The sequence below is a fragment of the Rhinoderma darwinii genome, chromosome 2 (genome assembly GCF_050947455.1).
Source record: "Rhinoderma darwinii isolate aRhiDar2 chromosome 2, aRhiDar2.hap1, whole genome shotgun sequence".
In the NCBI taxonomy this organism is placed as follows: Eukaryota; Metazoa; Chordata; class Amphibia; order Anura; family Rhinodermatidae; genus Rhinoderma; species Rhinoderma darwinii.
Window position 1 is genome coordinate 37,000,610 of NC_134688.1, and position 17,464 is coordinate 37,018,073.

Consider the following 17,464-nt stretch of genomic DNA (forward strand, 5'->3'; position numbering starts at 1 on the left):
ACAGGAAGCCTATTAATGGCAGACTGAGCTTGCTGTGTCCGCTTTACTACTAAACTTACTTTAGTGGTAGAAAAAGACTAGATAAAAGTCAGGATTAGCCGACAATCTCGTATGTATGGGGCCTGTCCCATGACAGCAGATGGCGGAGAAAAGAGCGGTCGGGCAGAACTAATATTTTGTGTCCACGAAGATAATCTGCTGACAGAGATGTCTAGTAGAGTCTTTTTCCCCTCTTCCCATTAAAATAAACATGTACTCTCAGTCGTGCATGTTAATGGTGGAATCGAGAGAAATAGCAGTGTCTATTTCATGTGCATGGCCAGCCTTACGCCTCTTGCACACGACCGTTGTGCCACTCGGGCAGTTTTTGACGGCATCCGAGTGGCACACGATAGCCTTCACGAAAAATTATCTGAGTCTCCGATCCGAGGAAAGATAGGACATGTTCTATCTTTCCTCGAATCACTGACGGGACTCGGCCCGGCCCACACGGTCTTGTGCATGAGGCGTTGGACAGGAAGTCTAGACAACCCGATGAAGATTGTAGTGGCACCAAGTGTGACTCATTTATGAACATTTTCTGACACTCTTCGACTTCGATAAGCGGAGGAAAATAACACGGTGCAACACAACGCTGGCACTTCCTTCTTAGCCAAAATAGCTATTGCTGCTTCTATAATGAGGGCATTGTGGCTGCTTCTACTACAGTGTTTAAAAGCGCTGGAATAACCCATTTTTAGCCAAGTGTTATATAATGAATAAACCCTCTTCTGTAAAACTTGAATGTCAGGTCGTTCCCACCAAATAGGGTAGTATGTCCCAGATGTGTTTTTGTACCGCCAACAGGTATTAAGAGTGGACGGGTGCATTTTAGGAATCAAATCAGGCGTTTTATACCTCCTGGATAACATCTTATAGTTATTTTTCTGCGTGTATCCTGGTATAGAAGATTTATGTGAGTAGAAAAACCCTATACCATTCAGCAGTGGTCAGCATTCCCAAACAAAAGGGTCTGGGGCCTCAGTTTTAGTCATCTCATCCATCCATAGATCAAGGAGACAGTATGTGATGGCATAGTCTTTTGGGTGCAAAGTTGTTCGAAGAACTTGAGCTTTCTAAGTAGGAGTGTATTGGGTGTTAGAGAGCGGTACAAAATGCTGGTACAGAAGCCAATCCCCACCAGAGGACTCACCGGAAGCAAGGACAGAGTAGGTTAACAATTGAGAAGCTTTAAAAAAGTGGCAGATGGTTGTGTGTAGGGATTTGATTTAAGAACAGATAGACAATCTGCACCTACCCTCAGGAAATGAAGCGTTCCCAAAAAACAGCGTTAATGCCTGGTACTGTTTCTGATTGAGATAGGAACGCCCAATAAACTCGCTCAAATGTTTTTTCAGCATTAATTGATAAAAGGCACAAGCGAGTTTACCCTTCCCGAGCCCGTGAAATCATGAACACACAACCTACCTGGTCAGTGTGAACTTTAGAAGGCAGGAGGGACTGGAGTTGCGATGCAATCATTTTTAGTATAGAATTTCCAATCGAGGTTAATCAGGCAAATAGGGCGGCAATTACCACGTTGGGAGTGCTCTTTCCCGGGCTTAGGGAGGACTGTGACATGGGCAAGGAGAGATAGTGGTGGGAACTGGGAAGCAGAGGAGATGGAGTTACAGACATCAAGGTAAAGAGGAGCCAGGAGATCATTATGAAATTATTCAGCACACAAAGATGAACCCAACAACAACACCCTGACTCAGAACAATGAAATATGCTGAAAGCTCGGTATGTTCTTTGACTAGGTTGTACGTGTACCTGCATTTCGTAGATTTTTCTGGAATTAGACTGCACTGTTCAACTCTCCTGGGGATTTCTTCAAAATCAAATACGTGAAGTGACGTTGAACTTTAAAGAAAAGAACCACTGGCAGCCAATATATGTCATTACAAGTACATGGTTCTCTAAATTGGCTTGTGCAGTCAAAACTGATATCACCAAGGCAAAATTTAGCAGGCAAGAAAGCTCCTTCTGATCCCTGTATGCCAGTATTTGGTAGAAAAGGACCTTAAATTGTTGCATGATAAGAATCTGCCAAATTCTGACCTATTAGTAGAAATATCTTTCAGCAAGACCGTATAAATCTATTGAAGATCTGAAACATGAATGATGAACTTGTTGCACTGAGTTTCCGTCAGGAGCCCCCGTTGCGGATTCCATCAAATTTGCTGGAAAAATTAGCACAGCATACAGCGCTATGTTAGGCAAAATGGCAGAAACCCGATCGAACATATTCAAGTGAATGGGTTCGGTCAGGCGCTGTTGAGTTTCGTCAAGTGACGGAACCGCCACTTTTGTTTATTTTTCTGTTCCTATGACAGAACGTAAAAAAATCTTAAATAGTGGCGCAAATGTGAACAGAGCCTTATACGTAGAGCAGAGATCAGTGGTAGTTCTTGACAAGTAATTGTATGCCAAGCATGTGTACAGTATCCCATTGAAAATTGGCAGGGGACCCCACCCTCACTTTTAAATCCTCACTAAATAATATTAGATGGGTTTGGTCTTGAGTAATAAATAAATATAATATATATTTGGGGATCATCCGGTGGTTTCCATTTCTCATGTGATGCGAATAAAGTTTCTTTCCACTGCGACCCATTATCACAGGCATGGAGTCTCTAGGGTTCTGTTCACATCACGTTTTGGCCCTGCGTTTAGCGTGTTTGTTGGGAAAGGTCCCAGACGACACACTTCACAAGTTCATAGGTCTCCATTAGCACAACGGAGGCCAAAAGAATGTCCTTTTGGCCTCAGTTTGGCTGGTATAAATAATGGCATACGTCACAGGTGTACATTTAAAGTATATGTCATGGGCTTTCCAATAACCTTTAATGACTTCTACGTTAAACAGATACCATTATAGTCTATGGGCAACTTACTTGTTAAACGGATGCATAATAGAGGAAATTCATGACATACACCATGAAACTTATGCTGATGGATACCACTGTTAAGGTATCGGTCACAGCCTTATGTTTAATGTATGTCAGGGAATTTTCCCGGCGTATACGTTAAAACGTAGGCCAGAACCGTGATGTACACAGAGTCTTAATGAGACACTCCGTGCTTGGGTTGTTGACCACTTGCACGCATTCGTACATAGAACGCCTGTCTATATAAAGGGCAGTAAGGCGGGTGATTTTGAATGATTTTCTTTGGTAACGATTGTAGTTGGGTTACATGTGATTTTGTCTATTTGTATACCACACCACCTTGCTATCAAAACGGTTAAATTTCAGCTTTTAAAAGTATAGTTCATACACACACCAACAGAATGGATTGGGATGGTCACGGAAAACCTCTTAACCCATAATTTTTACAGCCCTTATTCCTTGGCGATCCGCATGCTACTTGTTTTTAGATACGTTGGTTTTATATTTTAACTTTGTGAGTATAAATAAAACATTTCTAACTTGAAACGATCCCGCAGCGCTGCTCTATACACCCTTGATCTCTCAGTGGTATTACACCTCTTTTGGAGTGGATATTGTGTGGAACCACACAGAGCAACACCTGCGCAGGTGGACGCCTACTCGTTGATGGTAGAGTCCGGATCGAAACAACGGTTATCTGAGGAGACTGGATGGTTTGAGGCTAAAACAGGCAGTTAAGCGCAGTTAAGTACACATTATAGAGGTTGCGTTATAGGTACTTTGGGCTGTACCTGCCTCTACCTGCTCCAGCCTGAGGGGTGTATGTTCTTTTGAAATACTCCATGAACTACTTTCTCTTTGTCTACGTTTTATAACATACGTCTTATACAAAAGCATGCTGGTGATTTACATTGTTGCTGGGATCTGCTCTATACTCTGAATCCTGCTTTGTATGAGAACAGGGCTATAGGCAGGAAAGAGCCAGTTCTGCTAACAATCACATGAATGGAAAGGTCACTGCCTCCGGTAAGGTCGGCACACTCCTCTACTGCGGTCATTCTCAAAATTTGATTTGCAAGAGGGTCTTCTATTCTTGTCCACTTTATGACACCGCCCCTATTGTAAGCAGTAGTTTTCTCTCATGCAACCACATGGATGAAAAAAGTCACTGTCTTCGGTAAGATCAACACACTCCTCTCCTGTTGCCTTAATCATTCTCATCTGATTGGCTACTACTGGTTACACAAGTTCTTACCTCCAATTATGTTTAGTTTGTTTGACGCCGTGGTGGTCAACCTGACCCATCGTGATGAGCCTGAAATATGGAATTCATTAAAGTTTTGCACATTCGGTTCAGTGAGGCCTGGTTACCTGTTGTCTCTTGAGTCACCAGAGGGAATGGGACATGGTCAGCAAATGACTACTGCACGCAGCCCATGGACCACCAATTGGACACCAATGTATTCGGAGCACACCATTCTCACACAGGTCACCCTCCTATATTCCAGAAGACATACAGGACGGAGGTAAGATGGTTTACAATGTTCTTTGGTCACAGGATTGTAGTTGGGTGACATGTAATGTTGTCTATTTGTATTCTTTTATTCCACATGACCTGGCTATCAAACAGGTGGAATTTCATCTTAGAAAGTATAGCTCATACATCACACACCTACGGAATTTATTGTGCTGGCTACTAAATACCTCTTAACCAATATTTTATTTTTTTTGTTTTGGAAAATTTGCAGAAACGGTGTTGCAGATAGCTGGAATCCCAATTGGTTCAAAATTCTCCCCGTCTCTTGCTTACTTGGTGATGGCATGGTGGGAAGACTACGTTATTTTCTCCTTGAACAACTCCTTTCAGGACTCCATACGGTGGTATGGGCGTTACATAGACTGCCTCTTGCTGGTCTGGGTTCATGATGTGGCATCTGTGTGTCAGCTTTTGGAGTACATTAACTTTCAGATTACAATTTACAGGCAGCAGCTTGACAGAGCGTCCTTTTTAGATTAGTTTACTGGGTGACTGCCAACTAGGAACGGTAATAATATTTACAGTAGACCGAAAGTTGGCAGTACTATTATAGAAAAAAAGCAGTCACCCTAAACACACCATAAGAGCAATAGCAATTGGTAAATTTACGAGGAACAGAACAACCTGTTCTGCCGATGACATTTATTCTGCACAATGTATTGAAATTTGCCAGAGATTAATACAGAGAGGATATAAACAGCGGATGCTAAAGACACGTCTGTTTGGTTCAGGGGAGCGGACTGACGGGACAAAGTGTCCTGTATTTTCCACGACTTACAGCCAACATTTTAATGATATAAAGAACATAGTTTACAAATATTTGGCTATCCTTAACCAGGATACTACTTTAGAGGAGATTTTAGAAGAAGGAGGAGGTCGTTGTGTTACAAGAAAAGCTAGAACTTTGGGTAATGTGTTAACCCCTAGTCTGTTCCAAAATAGAGACGACTGTATTGGCCATCACTAGAGGCTTTTTATTTTTGCAACATGCTTTTACTTTTAAAGTATATAAGAATCTAGTGAAAATTGCGGGATTGCATCTTTTTCAAGGTGAATACTTCTGTTTGCAGCCAGCAAGTTCTCTGTACACTCCTAAATGTAGAATTTGGAAAGCTATATATTAGAGCAGGCTGTGTAGTGACCACAAACTATTTTCTGTTTGTCTATGTTTTTACATATAACAAAAACATGCTGGGGATTTACATTGTTGCTGGGATCTGCTCTATACTCATTGAATCCTGCTTTGCATGAGAGCCAGTTCTGCTATCACATGAATGGAAAGGTCACTGCCTCCAGTAAGGTCAGCACATTCCTCTCCCGCTGCGGTCATCATTCTCAGAATGCGATTGGCAAAATGGTCTTCTATTCTTGCCCACTTTATGACACTGCCCACCCACATAAGCAGTAATGCTTTCTCTAATGCAGCCACATAAATGGAAAAGTCACTGCCTCCGGTAAGATCAACACAGTCCTGCACTGCTGCCTTCATCATGCTCATTTGAATGGCTACTTCTGGTTACACAAGTCATTGCCTCCCATTATATTTATTTAGTTTGCCTGTGATAGTCAATCTGACCCACTGTGAGAAGCCTAAAAAAATATGGAATTCATTGCAGTTTTGCACGTTCGGTTCAGTGAGGCCTGACTCACCCCCTCTGGTGACCCAAGAGACATGGTCAGCAAATGACCACTGCACGCAGCCCATGAACCATCAATTGGACACCTATGTTTCAGGAGCGCCCCAATCTCACCCTCCTATAGGAGACATATATCCCAAATACGTCATCACTGATGGTTGTAACACATGAAAAAGTATAAAGAACACAAACAAGTCCTTAAAATAGTGCAAATCATCCTTTTTATTTTTATTTTTTTATAACAGAACATTCAGATTCACAATATATTCAAAGCTTTTCTTTTTTCAAGCCAGACAAAAAGGCACATTAAAAATAGAAATTCTTTTTAAAGTAACAAAAGCAAACGTCATATTCATGACTATGTGACCAAAGCAAAATTCTTCAGTTTAACAGTGATCATTACAAAAGAAAAACGAGTATTTAAAAGAAGAATTTACAGTCCAATAAAAAAACAACCATTTCCATAAAAGCTCTTACTGTCATTTTGGTTTTAGGTCAAAGGATTTTTTAAAGGGAAAGGGACATTTTTAAACATTCCTCAGTGGTCAAATTTTGGATGTGAACAGTCACCAGGAACCTTGTATATCAAGCAATTGTAGTAGATACGTAATTGGCTTCCCAGCTGTGGAAAAACTGAACTCCTAAGATGCCCTGATGGGTGTCGTAGTTTTACAACCAAAGGAGACAGGCTACCAACCAACATTGTCCCTTGTGCAGTCTACACCTAATGTCCACGAGCTTTGCGTTACATATCATGTACTGACCCAGTATGCCTCAGATTTCATATGAAAAATGGTGGCTCCATCGCATGCTGTATTGCTTCCATGGAAGAATGTCTCCAACATACAGCACTAAAAGTATCATGACGACACATGGAGCTATATAAAGTGATGGGACTCCATGTGCTGCCATACAGCAGCCTGCACATCTAGCTGTATAGTCTTACATCTCGCTGTAATCCACTGCTAGTAAAGTGATTGTAGGGGAATTCCTAAGTTGGGGGAGATAAAATACTACATTCTCCCACAATCCATTGCATTATATACTTAAGGTCCTATTACATTGCCCGATGTGGACCGTGAAAACGAGCGCAGATCAACGAGACATCTTGGTGAATAGCGCTTGTTTGCGCCTCTCACAAGAAGCGATGATTGCTTATGAATTGGGACGAGAGCTCATAACTATGATTGCTCGCCCCCATACGTTGTCATGTCGGCAGCACGTCTCAGTTTACACAAGGAGATGTGCTGCCGACAACGATAATATTTAATGCTGCTTAAACAAGCAGATCAGCAAATGAACGGGCGTTTGCTTGTTCATCAGCCGATCACTGCCACGTTTACATAGGGCAATGATCAGGAACGAGCGATCATATGAATGCTGGTTTTACCGAACATTGGCCCATGTAATAGAGCCTTAAGGTTCTATTCACACTAGAGTGAATAGGGTTCCGCAGTGCTATACTTGCCGATAGCTCCCATTAGTAGAGGAAAAATTGTGTTAGAAATCCTCCAGCTCACCATTAGCAGATCAGTGCAGGCTGCGCCCGGATCCCCATGACGGCACACAGTGGGGTCCACAAGAAGTGGAAGAGAAGCCGTGATCCAGCGCAAAATAGTTTAAAAGGAAACACGGTTCCAATTTTATTTCAAAACTTCTTAAAAATATATCTTGATAAGCCATGAATAAGGACATAAGTGTTGTCCAAAACGCGTAGGCATCAGCTAATATCGCTAACCACCCCTGCATTGGATATATATTTTGAAGACGTTTTGAAATAAAATTGGAACGGTGTTTCCTTTTAAACTATTTTGCGCTGCATCACGGCTTCTCTTCCGCTTCTTGTAGCTCCCATTTATGTCAATAGGGTCCGTCAGGGTTTGCAGGTATCGGTTCAAAAACAGATCCGGCATAGCGGTCAATGCTCCGTTATAAGTTTAAGCCATGGCACTAGTGTGAACAGAGCCCAAGTTGTCCATTCTGTACGTGTGAACACTGCTGACTGATCCCAGGTAGGACCCAGTAGATTTCGGAGTGCAGCATTAGTACAACTGGATGAGAAGACAATATTTAATGAAACTCAAGGTTCAATTTAAATGTTCGTATAAAAGAAGTAAAGTATTTGAAAAGTCGATTCAAACGATAGTATTCCAAAGTGGAGCTTTTTGTGGCCACAACTATATAATCCATGCTCCTTTGATGCCTGCTGCCGTATTATGCATTAGTGATCTGAAGCAGGAGGTCTTATGAACGTTTGAAGAAGTGGGCTGTGGGTTAGAAGCGGATGACTGAAACGGATGGAAGTTCAGGCACCTCAATTCATCTTATTATGACTATATAGAACGCAAGACGGCATAAAAGAAAAAAAAAAAAAGACTGAGTAACGCTGCTGCACTATGTACCTAAGTATTATAAAGCCGGGGCATATACAGAAAAGACGTGCTTCTCTAGTACATAGTACAACAAAACAAAAGTAATAAACATCATAAAGCCAAAATCATGACGAAAACCCCCCAAATCCAATGCTATGACAACGTACTAACAGATGCTGAAAATTATTTACAACAGTCTTGTTAACAGCAAAAATAAAAATTCACTCCCAAAATAAAAAGTAGAAAAAAAACCCCAAAAAACACAACCTTTACAGTTTCTAATTTATATCAGTCTATGGAAAAGCTGGGCTGACATCACCCAGCAATGCTGGAAGCAAGAATAGGACGTCTGCCTAGAGCAAATCCTGCTGCATTATAGCCGGATGAGCCATTCCGATTGAGCTGTAATGGCAGCCATGTGGTCACCCAGCTTTTCCAGAAACAGCCAGTTGTCCGGTTTGTGACTTTTAGCATTACAAATCAATTGTGCATAAAAGGAATATTTTGTTTTTATTTATTTTAATATTTAATGTGAGACGTTACACTTAGCACATAACGTTCTGTTCCTTCTCTTGCAGCTCATTTTACCAATATTCTTGCAAAAAGGGAAATGAGGCTTGCATTATATTCAGTTCCTAGTTTGCTTTTAGTTCAGCGTGCCATGAAATATTCTCAAATAACGGTCCATACAGAATGCTTTGAAGCGGCTCTGTCACCACATTATAAGTGGCCTATCTTGTACATGATGTGATTGGCGCTGTAATGTAGATTACAGCAGTGTTTTTTTATTTAGAAAAATGATCATTTTTGGCAGAGTTATGACCTATATTAGCTTTATGCTAATGACTTTCTCAATGGCTAACTGGGCGTGTTTTTACTATTTGACCAAGTGGGCGTTGTACAGAAGAGTGTATGACGCTGACCAATCAGCGTCATACACTTCTCTCCATTCATTTACACTGCAGATAGCTATATCGCAATGTGCACCGCATAAACACACTAACACGCTACTGCAGTGTCCTGACAATGAATATACATTACCTCCAGCCAGGACGTGAGGTCTATTCAGAATCCTGACACTTCTGAATCTTTTCTGTGAGATTTACAGCAAGGCAAGCATAATCTCATTTGAAATGACAGGTTACATCGTAATCTCGCGAGATTACGCTGGCCTTGCTGTAAATATATCACAGCCGCTACAGAACCGGTCAGGATTCTGAATACACATCCCGTCCTGGCTGGAGGTAATGTATATTCATTGTCAGGACACTGCAGTAACGTTATACTGTGTTTATGTGGCTGCACATAGCGATATAGCTATCTGCAGTGTAAATGAATGGAGAGAAGTGTATTACACTGATTGGTCAGCGTCATACACTTCTCTCCACAACCCACACTTGGTCAAAAAGTAAAAACACGCCCAGTTGTCCATTGAGAAACTCATTAGCATAAAGCTAATATGTCATAACTCAGTCAAAAATGATTGTTCTTCTAAATAAAAAGCACTGCTGTTATCTACATTACAGCGCCGATCACATCAGGTACAAGATAGGCCACTTATAATGTGGTGACAGAGCCGCTTTAAGTGCATGCAAAGTTAAAGCCCTTAAAGGGGTTTTCCCATAAATGTCAAATAGATGCGGGTCCCACCTCTGGGACCCGCACCTATCTCTAGGACTGGGCTCCCTAAACCCTGTTTTAGCTTTTTGTGCTTACGCTGCCTGCCGGCCACTTCCCGATTAAATGGTTAGGAGCTACAGAAAAAGCGAAGCATGTGAGCGACTCTGTTTCCGTAACTATTCAGTGTAATGGGGGTTAAGCTGTTTCCGTAACTCCGGACCATGTAATAACTGACCGGGAGGCAGCGTGAGCACAAATAACTAGAACGGGGCGGAGACGGTTGCGAAGGCAAAGTTCATGTGCAGTTGAGGCTTCAGCGTGGGACAGTTTCCTTAGCAATTGGCGCACCCTACATCCACAGCAGAATCTCCTGCTGTCAGTTTTAAGCTTCAGTGGGGAGAGATATGGTGTCCTTCATATGTGGAGCTATAAAGGACTTTTGTGAAGAAAATTGCTGTATATGATAATCCCCAAGTGTAATTTTGTTAAGATATGGAAGCGACGAACTATAAACTATGCCGGGAAGTGGTTTCATCCCGTTAATGCTTCCACTGCTAAACAACTGCTATCCCAAATGTGCCACAGCAGTGGACTGTTGCCTTTATTTTGGCACACAGTGATAAATGTGGGAACTGAAATAAATTTTGTATAGAATACACGATGATGAAACCCATAAAGCAGGAACCTTCATCCTTATGGCACAGTCCCCAAGATCGAGCGCAAAGGTAAGCGGTGTCTCAGCCGAGTGCAATGCCGGCCTGAGTACAGATTGTCCTGAAGGTCTTAATCAAAACAAATAGTCCCGTGTATCATTAGCCGGTTATGCAAAGTACAACTGGATCCATTTGCAGCGTTTACCTGAAGCTTATATTTGTACAACAGCATCTTCCAATGAAGCAAGAGCATTCCAGATGGGGATAAGTAAAATCCTTAAATGATGGCCTCGTGTTCATCTCTGAAATAGGAGAAAAAAAAATAAGAATGAGTGACAATGAACATATAGCAGCCGGAGGTTCAGGACCTGGTCCAATTAAACTAAAACCATGGTGTACTGTCTGCAGCAATAGAAGCCGAGCCATAGTGTGGAAAATAATCTCCTTATTAATGGTTTCATTAATCCGATTCTGATATAATCTGTAGGAGAAAGAACTTGTTTGTTCTATTTTTAAACGTCCTATTTATTTATTTATTTTTAGCATTAAAAACTTCCTTAGGAACTGCCATATTGGAGAGACACTTCTCTTGTATGGTCTGTAAAGCTAGTGCAGCAGGATGGTGCGCTTTATGGCAGCAAAAATGAGTAAGAGTTAATGTACAGAGAAAGGTCAAACTATTGCAGTCTTTAGGAAGTGATGGAGTACTTTACAGTGTTGCTATCTTGCCTTATCTATGCCCCCTGCAGTATAATACAGCCATCGATAAATCCCCCACCTTTGCGGACTCTGTCCCAGTCTACACAGAAAAGCAGATAAGTGAGCTGCAGCAAGTATCAGTCTATTGTTCTCTAGTGGCCAGTGTGAAAACTGAAATATTCCAAGACTTGTTTATATGGATAGTACCAAAAAAATAAAAAAAGTTAATAAAAAAGCCAGGATTTCAATAATGTGTAATTTTCAGATGACATTCTTTTTAATATTTAGCGCCTCGGTTTAAGTCCAAGCTCTGCATAGACTGGAATTAGGCTCAACCGGTCACATCTGTTTTTGTGTTTAAAGAGGCTCTGTCACCAGATTTTGCAACCCCTATCTGCTATTGCAGCAGATAGGCGCTGCAATGTAGATTACAGTAACGTTTTTATTTTTAAAAAACGAGCATTTTTGGCCAAGTTATGACCATTTTTGTAATTATGCAAATGAGGCTTGCAAAAGTCCAAGTGGGTGTGTTTAAAAGTACAAGTCCAAGTGGGCGTGTATTATGTGCGTACATCGGGGCGTTTTTAATACTTTCACTAGCTGGGCGCTCTGATGAGAAGTAACATCCTCTTCTCTTCAGAACGCCCAGCTTGTGACAGTGCAGATCTGTGACGTCACTCACAGGTCCTGCATCGTGACGGCCACATCGGCAGCAGAGGCTACAGTTGATTCTGCAGCAGCATCAGCGTTTGCAGGTAAGATCGACTTACCTGCAAACGCTGATGCTGCTGCAGAATCAACTGTAGCCTCTGGTGCCGATGTGGCCGTCACGATGCAGGACCTGTGAGTGACGTCACAGGTCTGCACTGTCAGAAGCTGGGCGTTCTGAAGAGAAGAGGATGTTACTTCTCTTCACAGCGCCCAGCTAGTACAAGTATTAAAAACGCCCCGATGTACGCACATAATACACACCCACTTGGACTTTTACTTTTAAACACACCCACTTGGACTTTTGCAAGCCTCATTTGCATAACTACAAAAATGGTCATAACTTGGCCAAAAATGCTCGTTTTTTTAAAATAAAAACGTTACTGTAATCTACATTGCAGCGCCTATCTGCTGCAATAGCAGATAGGGGTTGCAAAATCTGGTGACAGAGCCTCTTTAAGTCTCTATTCACAGTGTTAGAGTCCTATGTTTGGCGTATGCACTGAGAAAACTCCTGAAACATACACGGAACGTATACGTAGGCCCACGCCAAGCGGGTATGCATCAGCATAGCTTTCTTGTGGTTGTATAGAATAACAAAGTTGACTACGCTGCCAAAATGTATACCGCACAGCACTTATTTTATGATGGCAGCCAACAAAGTTCCAGGAACATAAAAAGGTTACTGGAACGTACCAGGAAACATGTATTTCATGGCCATTTCATCAGGGTTTTTGTGGTGCAACACTTCTAGTAAGTGTGAATCAAGGATTTCACTCCTGGGGAGCCGGTAAATCAACTCAAAAAATTTGGCAATAAAGAAGAAATGCACGGCACTCACCCTTTAAAGATCAATCTCTGCTCTTTATTTGCAAGTGACAAGGCCGGTTAAAAATAGGAGACATGCAAATAGCAGTCAGTCTAGGGCCGGTTCACCTACTCCAGACTCTCTCAAGGTCTTCTGGGATCAAGTGTACCGATTATTAAATAGCCAGCCATGCACAAGCGCTAACAATTACAAAGTGTAACAATCTAGATAAACAAGTCCAGAATACAGATATTTTTGACTCAGATCTCTCCTTTACTCCTCACATTCAATCACTTTCACGCTCCTGTCTTTTTCACCTCAAAAACATCTCCAGAATCCGGCCTTCTCTTATGGAGGAAACCCCCAAAACTCTTTGTCGCTCTGATTCACTCTCGTGTTGACTACTGTAACTCATTACTAGTCGGTCTTCCCCTCACCAAACTCTCCCCTTTCCAATCTATCCTAAATGCAGCAGCCAGGCTCATATTTATGACCAACCGCTACACCAACGCCTCTAATCTGTGCCAGTCACTGCACTGGTTGCCCATCCCCTTCAGAATAAAATGTAAACTTCTTACTCTCACCCACAAAGCTCTCCACAGTGCTGCACCTCCTTACATCTCCTCCCTCATCTCTGTCTACCACCCTACTCGGGGCTCTACGTTCTGCCAACGACCTTAGATTAAAATCCTCCATAATCAGAACCTCCCACTACCGTCTCCAGGATTTCTCTCGTGCTGCACCAGTCCTCTGGAATGTGCTACCCCAGACAATCAGATTAATTTCCAATATCCACAGTTTTAAACGTGCCCTGAAAACACATCTATTTAGACCGGCCTATAACATTCCCTAATCTGACTCCTTTCCATGGCCCTCCTTTTAGATTAGTCATCAGAATAAGATTCCCTCACACTCCTCTTCATGTCCGTCATACACGAATACTGGCTGGTGACCGGCTCATGCAGCTTTATGTCACCACCGCAGGTGTATAAAAATGGCCGGACCATTGTACAGAACAAACACTGTTACACTTTGTGTCTCCCTTATGTCCTCATAGATTGTAAGCTCTTGCGAGCAGGGTCCTCACTCCTCTGGTTGAATTGTAAATGAACTTTGTCACTATGTAATGTCTGATATTGTTTTGTTTCATGTCCCCTCTAAATTGTAAAGTGCTGCGTAATATGTTGGCGCTACATAAATAAAGATTATTATTATTATAATACAAATAAACAAGTCAAACGAACTGATGGAGCGGATTTAAGAAAAGACGATAGGTAATTTATATCATTCGGACCCAAAAGTCCTAAAGCCTCCGTTCTAATGATCCAATGGCTTCACATCTCAGCAGTTTGACATGCCAGTCACTACCATCTACTAGGGTGAACTCTCACTGGAAAGCTACAAACGATAATAGTTTTGGATCACCCGGGTGCACATCCTTCATATGGCTAATCTACTTTAGTGCTGGCTTTCCTTTACCCAAAGAGTAAATATGTTCGCGGAACAGCTTGAATACTGGGCAAATCGCTTTCCCAATATAGAAAAAGGAAACCGGTCTCTTAAAATGAAGAGAGTCTTCCTGCGAGGGTGAGAGATTGTCAAACTGGCAGATAGTCTCTGGTCAGATAAACCGGCCAAACCTTATTGTTAATTTTTGCCCAAAGTTGATAAGAAACGTACTAATCCCCCTGGGAGGCCGCTCGTGGCAGGTAGGAGTTCAACACTGAACCAGTTGTGCTATTTGGATTGGTATTTCCCCCCCCTACTTAAAAGTGATATTTATTCGATGTGAATGCATTACTACAAATTTTGCCACCTTTTGAATGACATACAGTCTGGCCACAATTGATTTGGTCAGTCTCTATCCTAGAATCCGCTATACAGGCCATTAAATATACCTGGCAAGCAATGGTAAAGGGGATTTGTGTGTCGGTTATATCTGTGAAGTCTCCGATTATGTGCTCACTCAAAGCTTTCAAATTTGGGGACCAATAGCTCGTGCAGTGAACCGGGACAGCGATGGCGACGCCAATAGTACAGACATCTGCAAATTTGTTTTGGACGTTATGGGAGGAAAGATGCATATGCAACGTTCACAATCCATCTGTCCAGTCTATTCAATACCGGACCAGACGTATAGACGATGTCTTATTAGTGCGGTCAGGGACTAAAAGGCAGTTTGGGCAATTTACAGCTTATGTCAATAATAACCAGTTAAATATGAAGGTTACGGCTAATTTTGGAGGACCAGGTAGAATTCTTGGATGTTAAGATCATGTCAGATGGAGTGGGACTACAGACGAGTGGCTATACGAAGCCAACAGCCTCGAATGCACTCCTACATTTTAAGAGTTACCAACCCCCACATGTAAAATGGTCACTCCCATATGGCCAATTCTTATGGTTGGAGAATTAATAGTAACCATGATACGTTCCTGGAACAGTCAATGGAGCTTATGGATAGGGGTGAAGGGAAAGGGTTATGGAGAAACATTATGGTCCGAGTCATTTACTAGAGTAATTAATCAGAATAGAAATAAACTGCTACTTGTTAATCATAGAAAGTCCAAGATTGAACGATTTGTTGTTCTCGTTTCAACACAGTCCTCTTGCAAAACTTCTTAAAGGAGCAGCTCTTATAGAGAGTGCCATGCATTTTTTCTTCATTCTTGAATTAAATTAGAATTGACACTTTGTCCGTATGGAGCACCGCCGCATAGTCAGCTAAAGCACCACAGAGCCCAGCAGTGCACAGATCTCGGAGTTATTGCGGCGTGCGGTAGTGCCAACCCTAATCCTCTTGCGTACTCTTATTGCATTCAGGACTTGCACCTGTTCATACTTGTATCAAACTGGTATTTTTATTTAAGTATTAAATATGATTGTACTATATGTATAAAGGTGAAATTATACGATATGATCTCACAATCCCCATGAAGATATAATCCCTGCGACGCCATCTGAGCCCATACTATCAAAAGTCAGACAGCCCGGGGCCCATCCCTATTGTTGTGGCGTACTTAGGTATGTTTTGTCTGTAAAATAACACAATTTATAGCTGTTAAACCAGATCTTAAAATGAATCAAATCAGTCGGTCATTAAAGGGTTAAATAGTCTCCATTGTTCGAAAAAGTCCTCATGGAGAAGGTTGAAGAGTCGCAGTAATGGGTGAATGTAGATTTTTGGCATTTTTTCACAAGAGTGCTGCAGTTCCCTATGTATTTCTATCACATGGGTGTACGTGTTTGTATCTCTGTAGCTAGGAGCAGAGACCACACTCGGGCGGCCCTTGCGACAGATCATTTCACTGTAAACAATACTTATCTAACTCGGCTATATCATTTTCCATTCCAGTCTATTCATAGCCAGTCCTAAAGCTTACCGCAACCGGACGTCAGACTCCATAATGATTTGGCTCAGAAAACATCAACACACCAGCCATTGTCTCCAGGTAACGCATGAGGAGCGTCCTGCTCTGAAGATCTGCCCGAGTTGCCGACTAAGTGCTTGCGTCACATGACGGAGGGGACGACGGAGGGGGATAAGTCACTGCTCCACTATATACTGATCTTTCCTACATACTCTGGTCTGGGTAATAGACGTCCTATCTTGTATGAGCAGCTTTACGTGACAGTATTGTACAGGAATGGTCACCCTTTCATTAGATCTATACAATTTTCCGAAATAAACCAGATCTTATGAGTCAACACCCAGTTATTCAACTTAAGATTGTTTTTATTACTACACGCCCAAAAGCAAGTCCTGTCTGGCTACGCCAAACCCATTTAAGTAGGTGACTAGCAGATCAGGATATGGGATAACTGCACATTTACCAGTTCACATCAAAACATTTTTGAGGGTGTTCACATGAAGCGAATAATTCCCACAAAGAAAAAAGCTGCACATACGTATTCATATGATTTGCCAAGGGCATAGAAAAATAAATTTTATTAGACAATACAGATTACATTACATATAGATTAAAAGGTAGACTACAAATCAGACAACTGTATACTGTAGTATACCCCTTGAAAAAGCCATCCACGCAAAACGCGCGTTGGGGTCTCTCCATACCTGGAAAGTTACTGGATCATAGGAATCACATGGGTTAGTAACGCTACTTGTGCCCTATAGAACTCACTCGTTTTTTTATACCTATACCTACATTCTGGGAAGTTCTGTGTGCTTCACTGAGGCTTAGATATTCTGTACCTAATGATTGACGCCTTGTATATATGCAAATATGGCCTATGTAACTGACAGTACTCATCTCTTACTCTGTTTCATATCAACACTATTATGAGATTGATTGTACCTGTGGTACGATCAACTCAGACACCTTACTTTGCTTTTTTGCTTTGAGTCATGCATTGCTATCTGACTTCTGCCTTAGAATAGTTCACACAGCCTCCTTTGTTGGAAGTTTTTTCTTCCTTTGTTGTGCTATATACTAGTGGTTTCCTATTGTCCTCCTACGCTATTGGAGGTATACAGTTGTC

At 41.8% G+C, this 17,464-nt stretch overlaps 1 protein-coding gene across 1 annotated transcript in view; it reads right to left on the minus strand.

Annotated features, from left to right (window-relative positions):
* Positions 1–10,033: 10,033 nt before the first annotated feature.
* TMEM123 (transmembrane protein 123) overlaps positions 10,034–17,464 on the minus strand; it is a 39,887-nt gene continuing 32,456 nt past the window's right edge. The window contains exon 5 of the mRNA XM_075851533.1: positions 10,034–11,051. Within this exon, the coding sequence (XP_075707648.1) occupies positions 11,027–11,051 (25 nt within the window). The 3' untranslated portion in view covers positions 10,034–11,026. The remainder of the gene's footprint in view (positions 11,052–17,464) is intronic.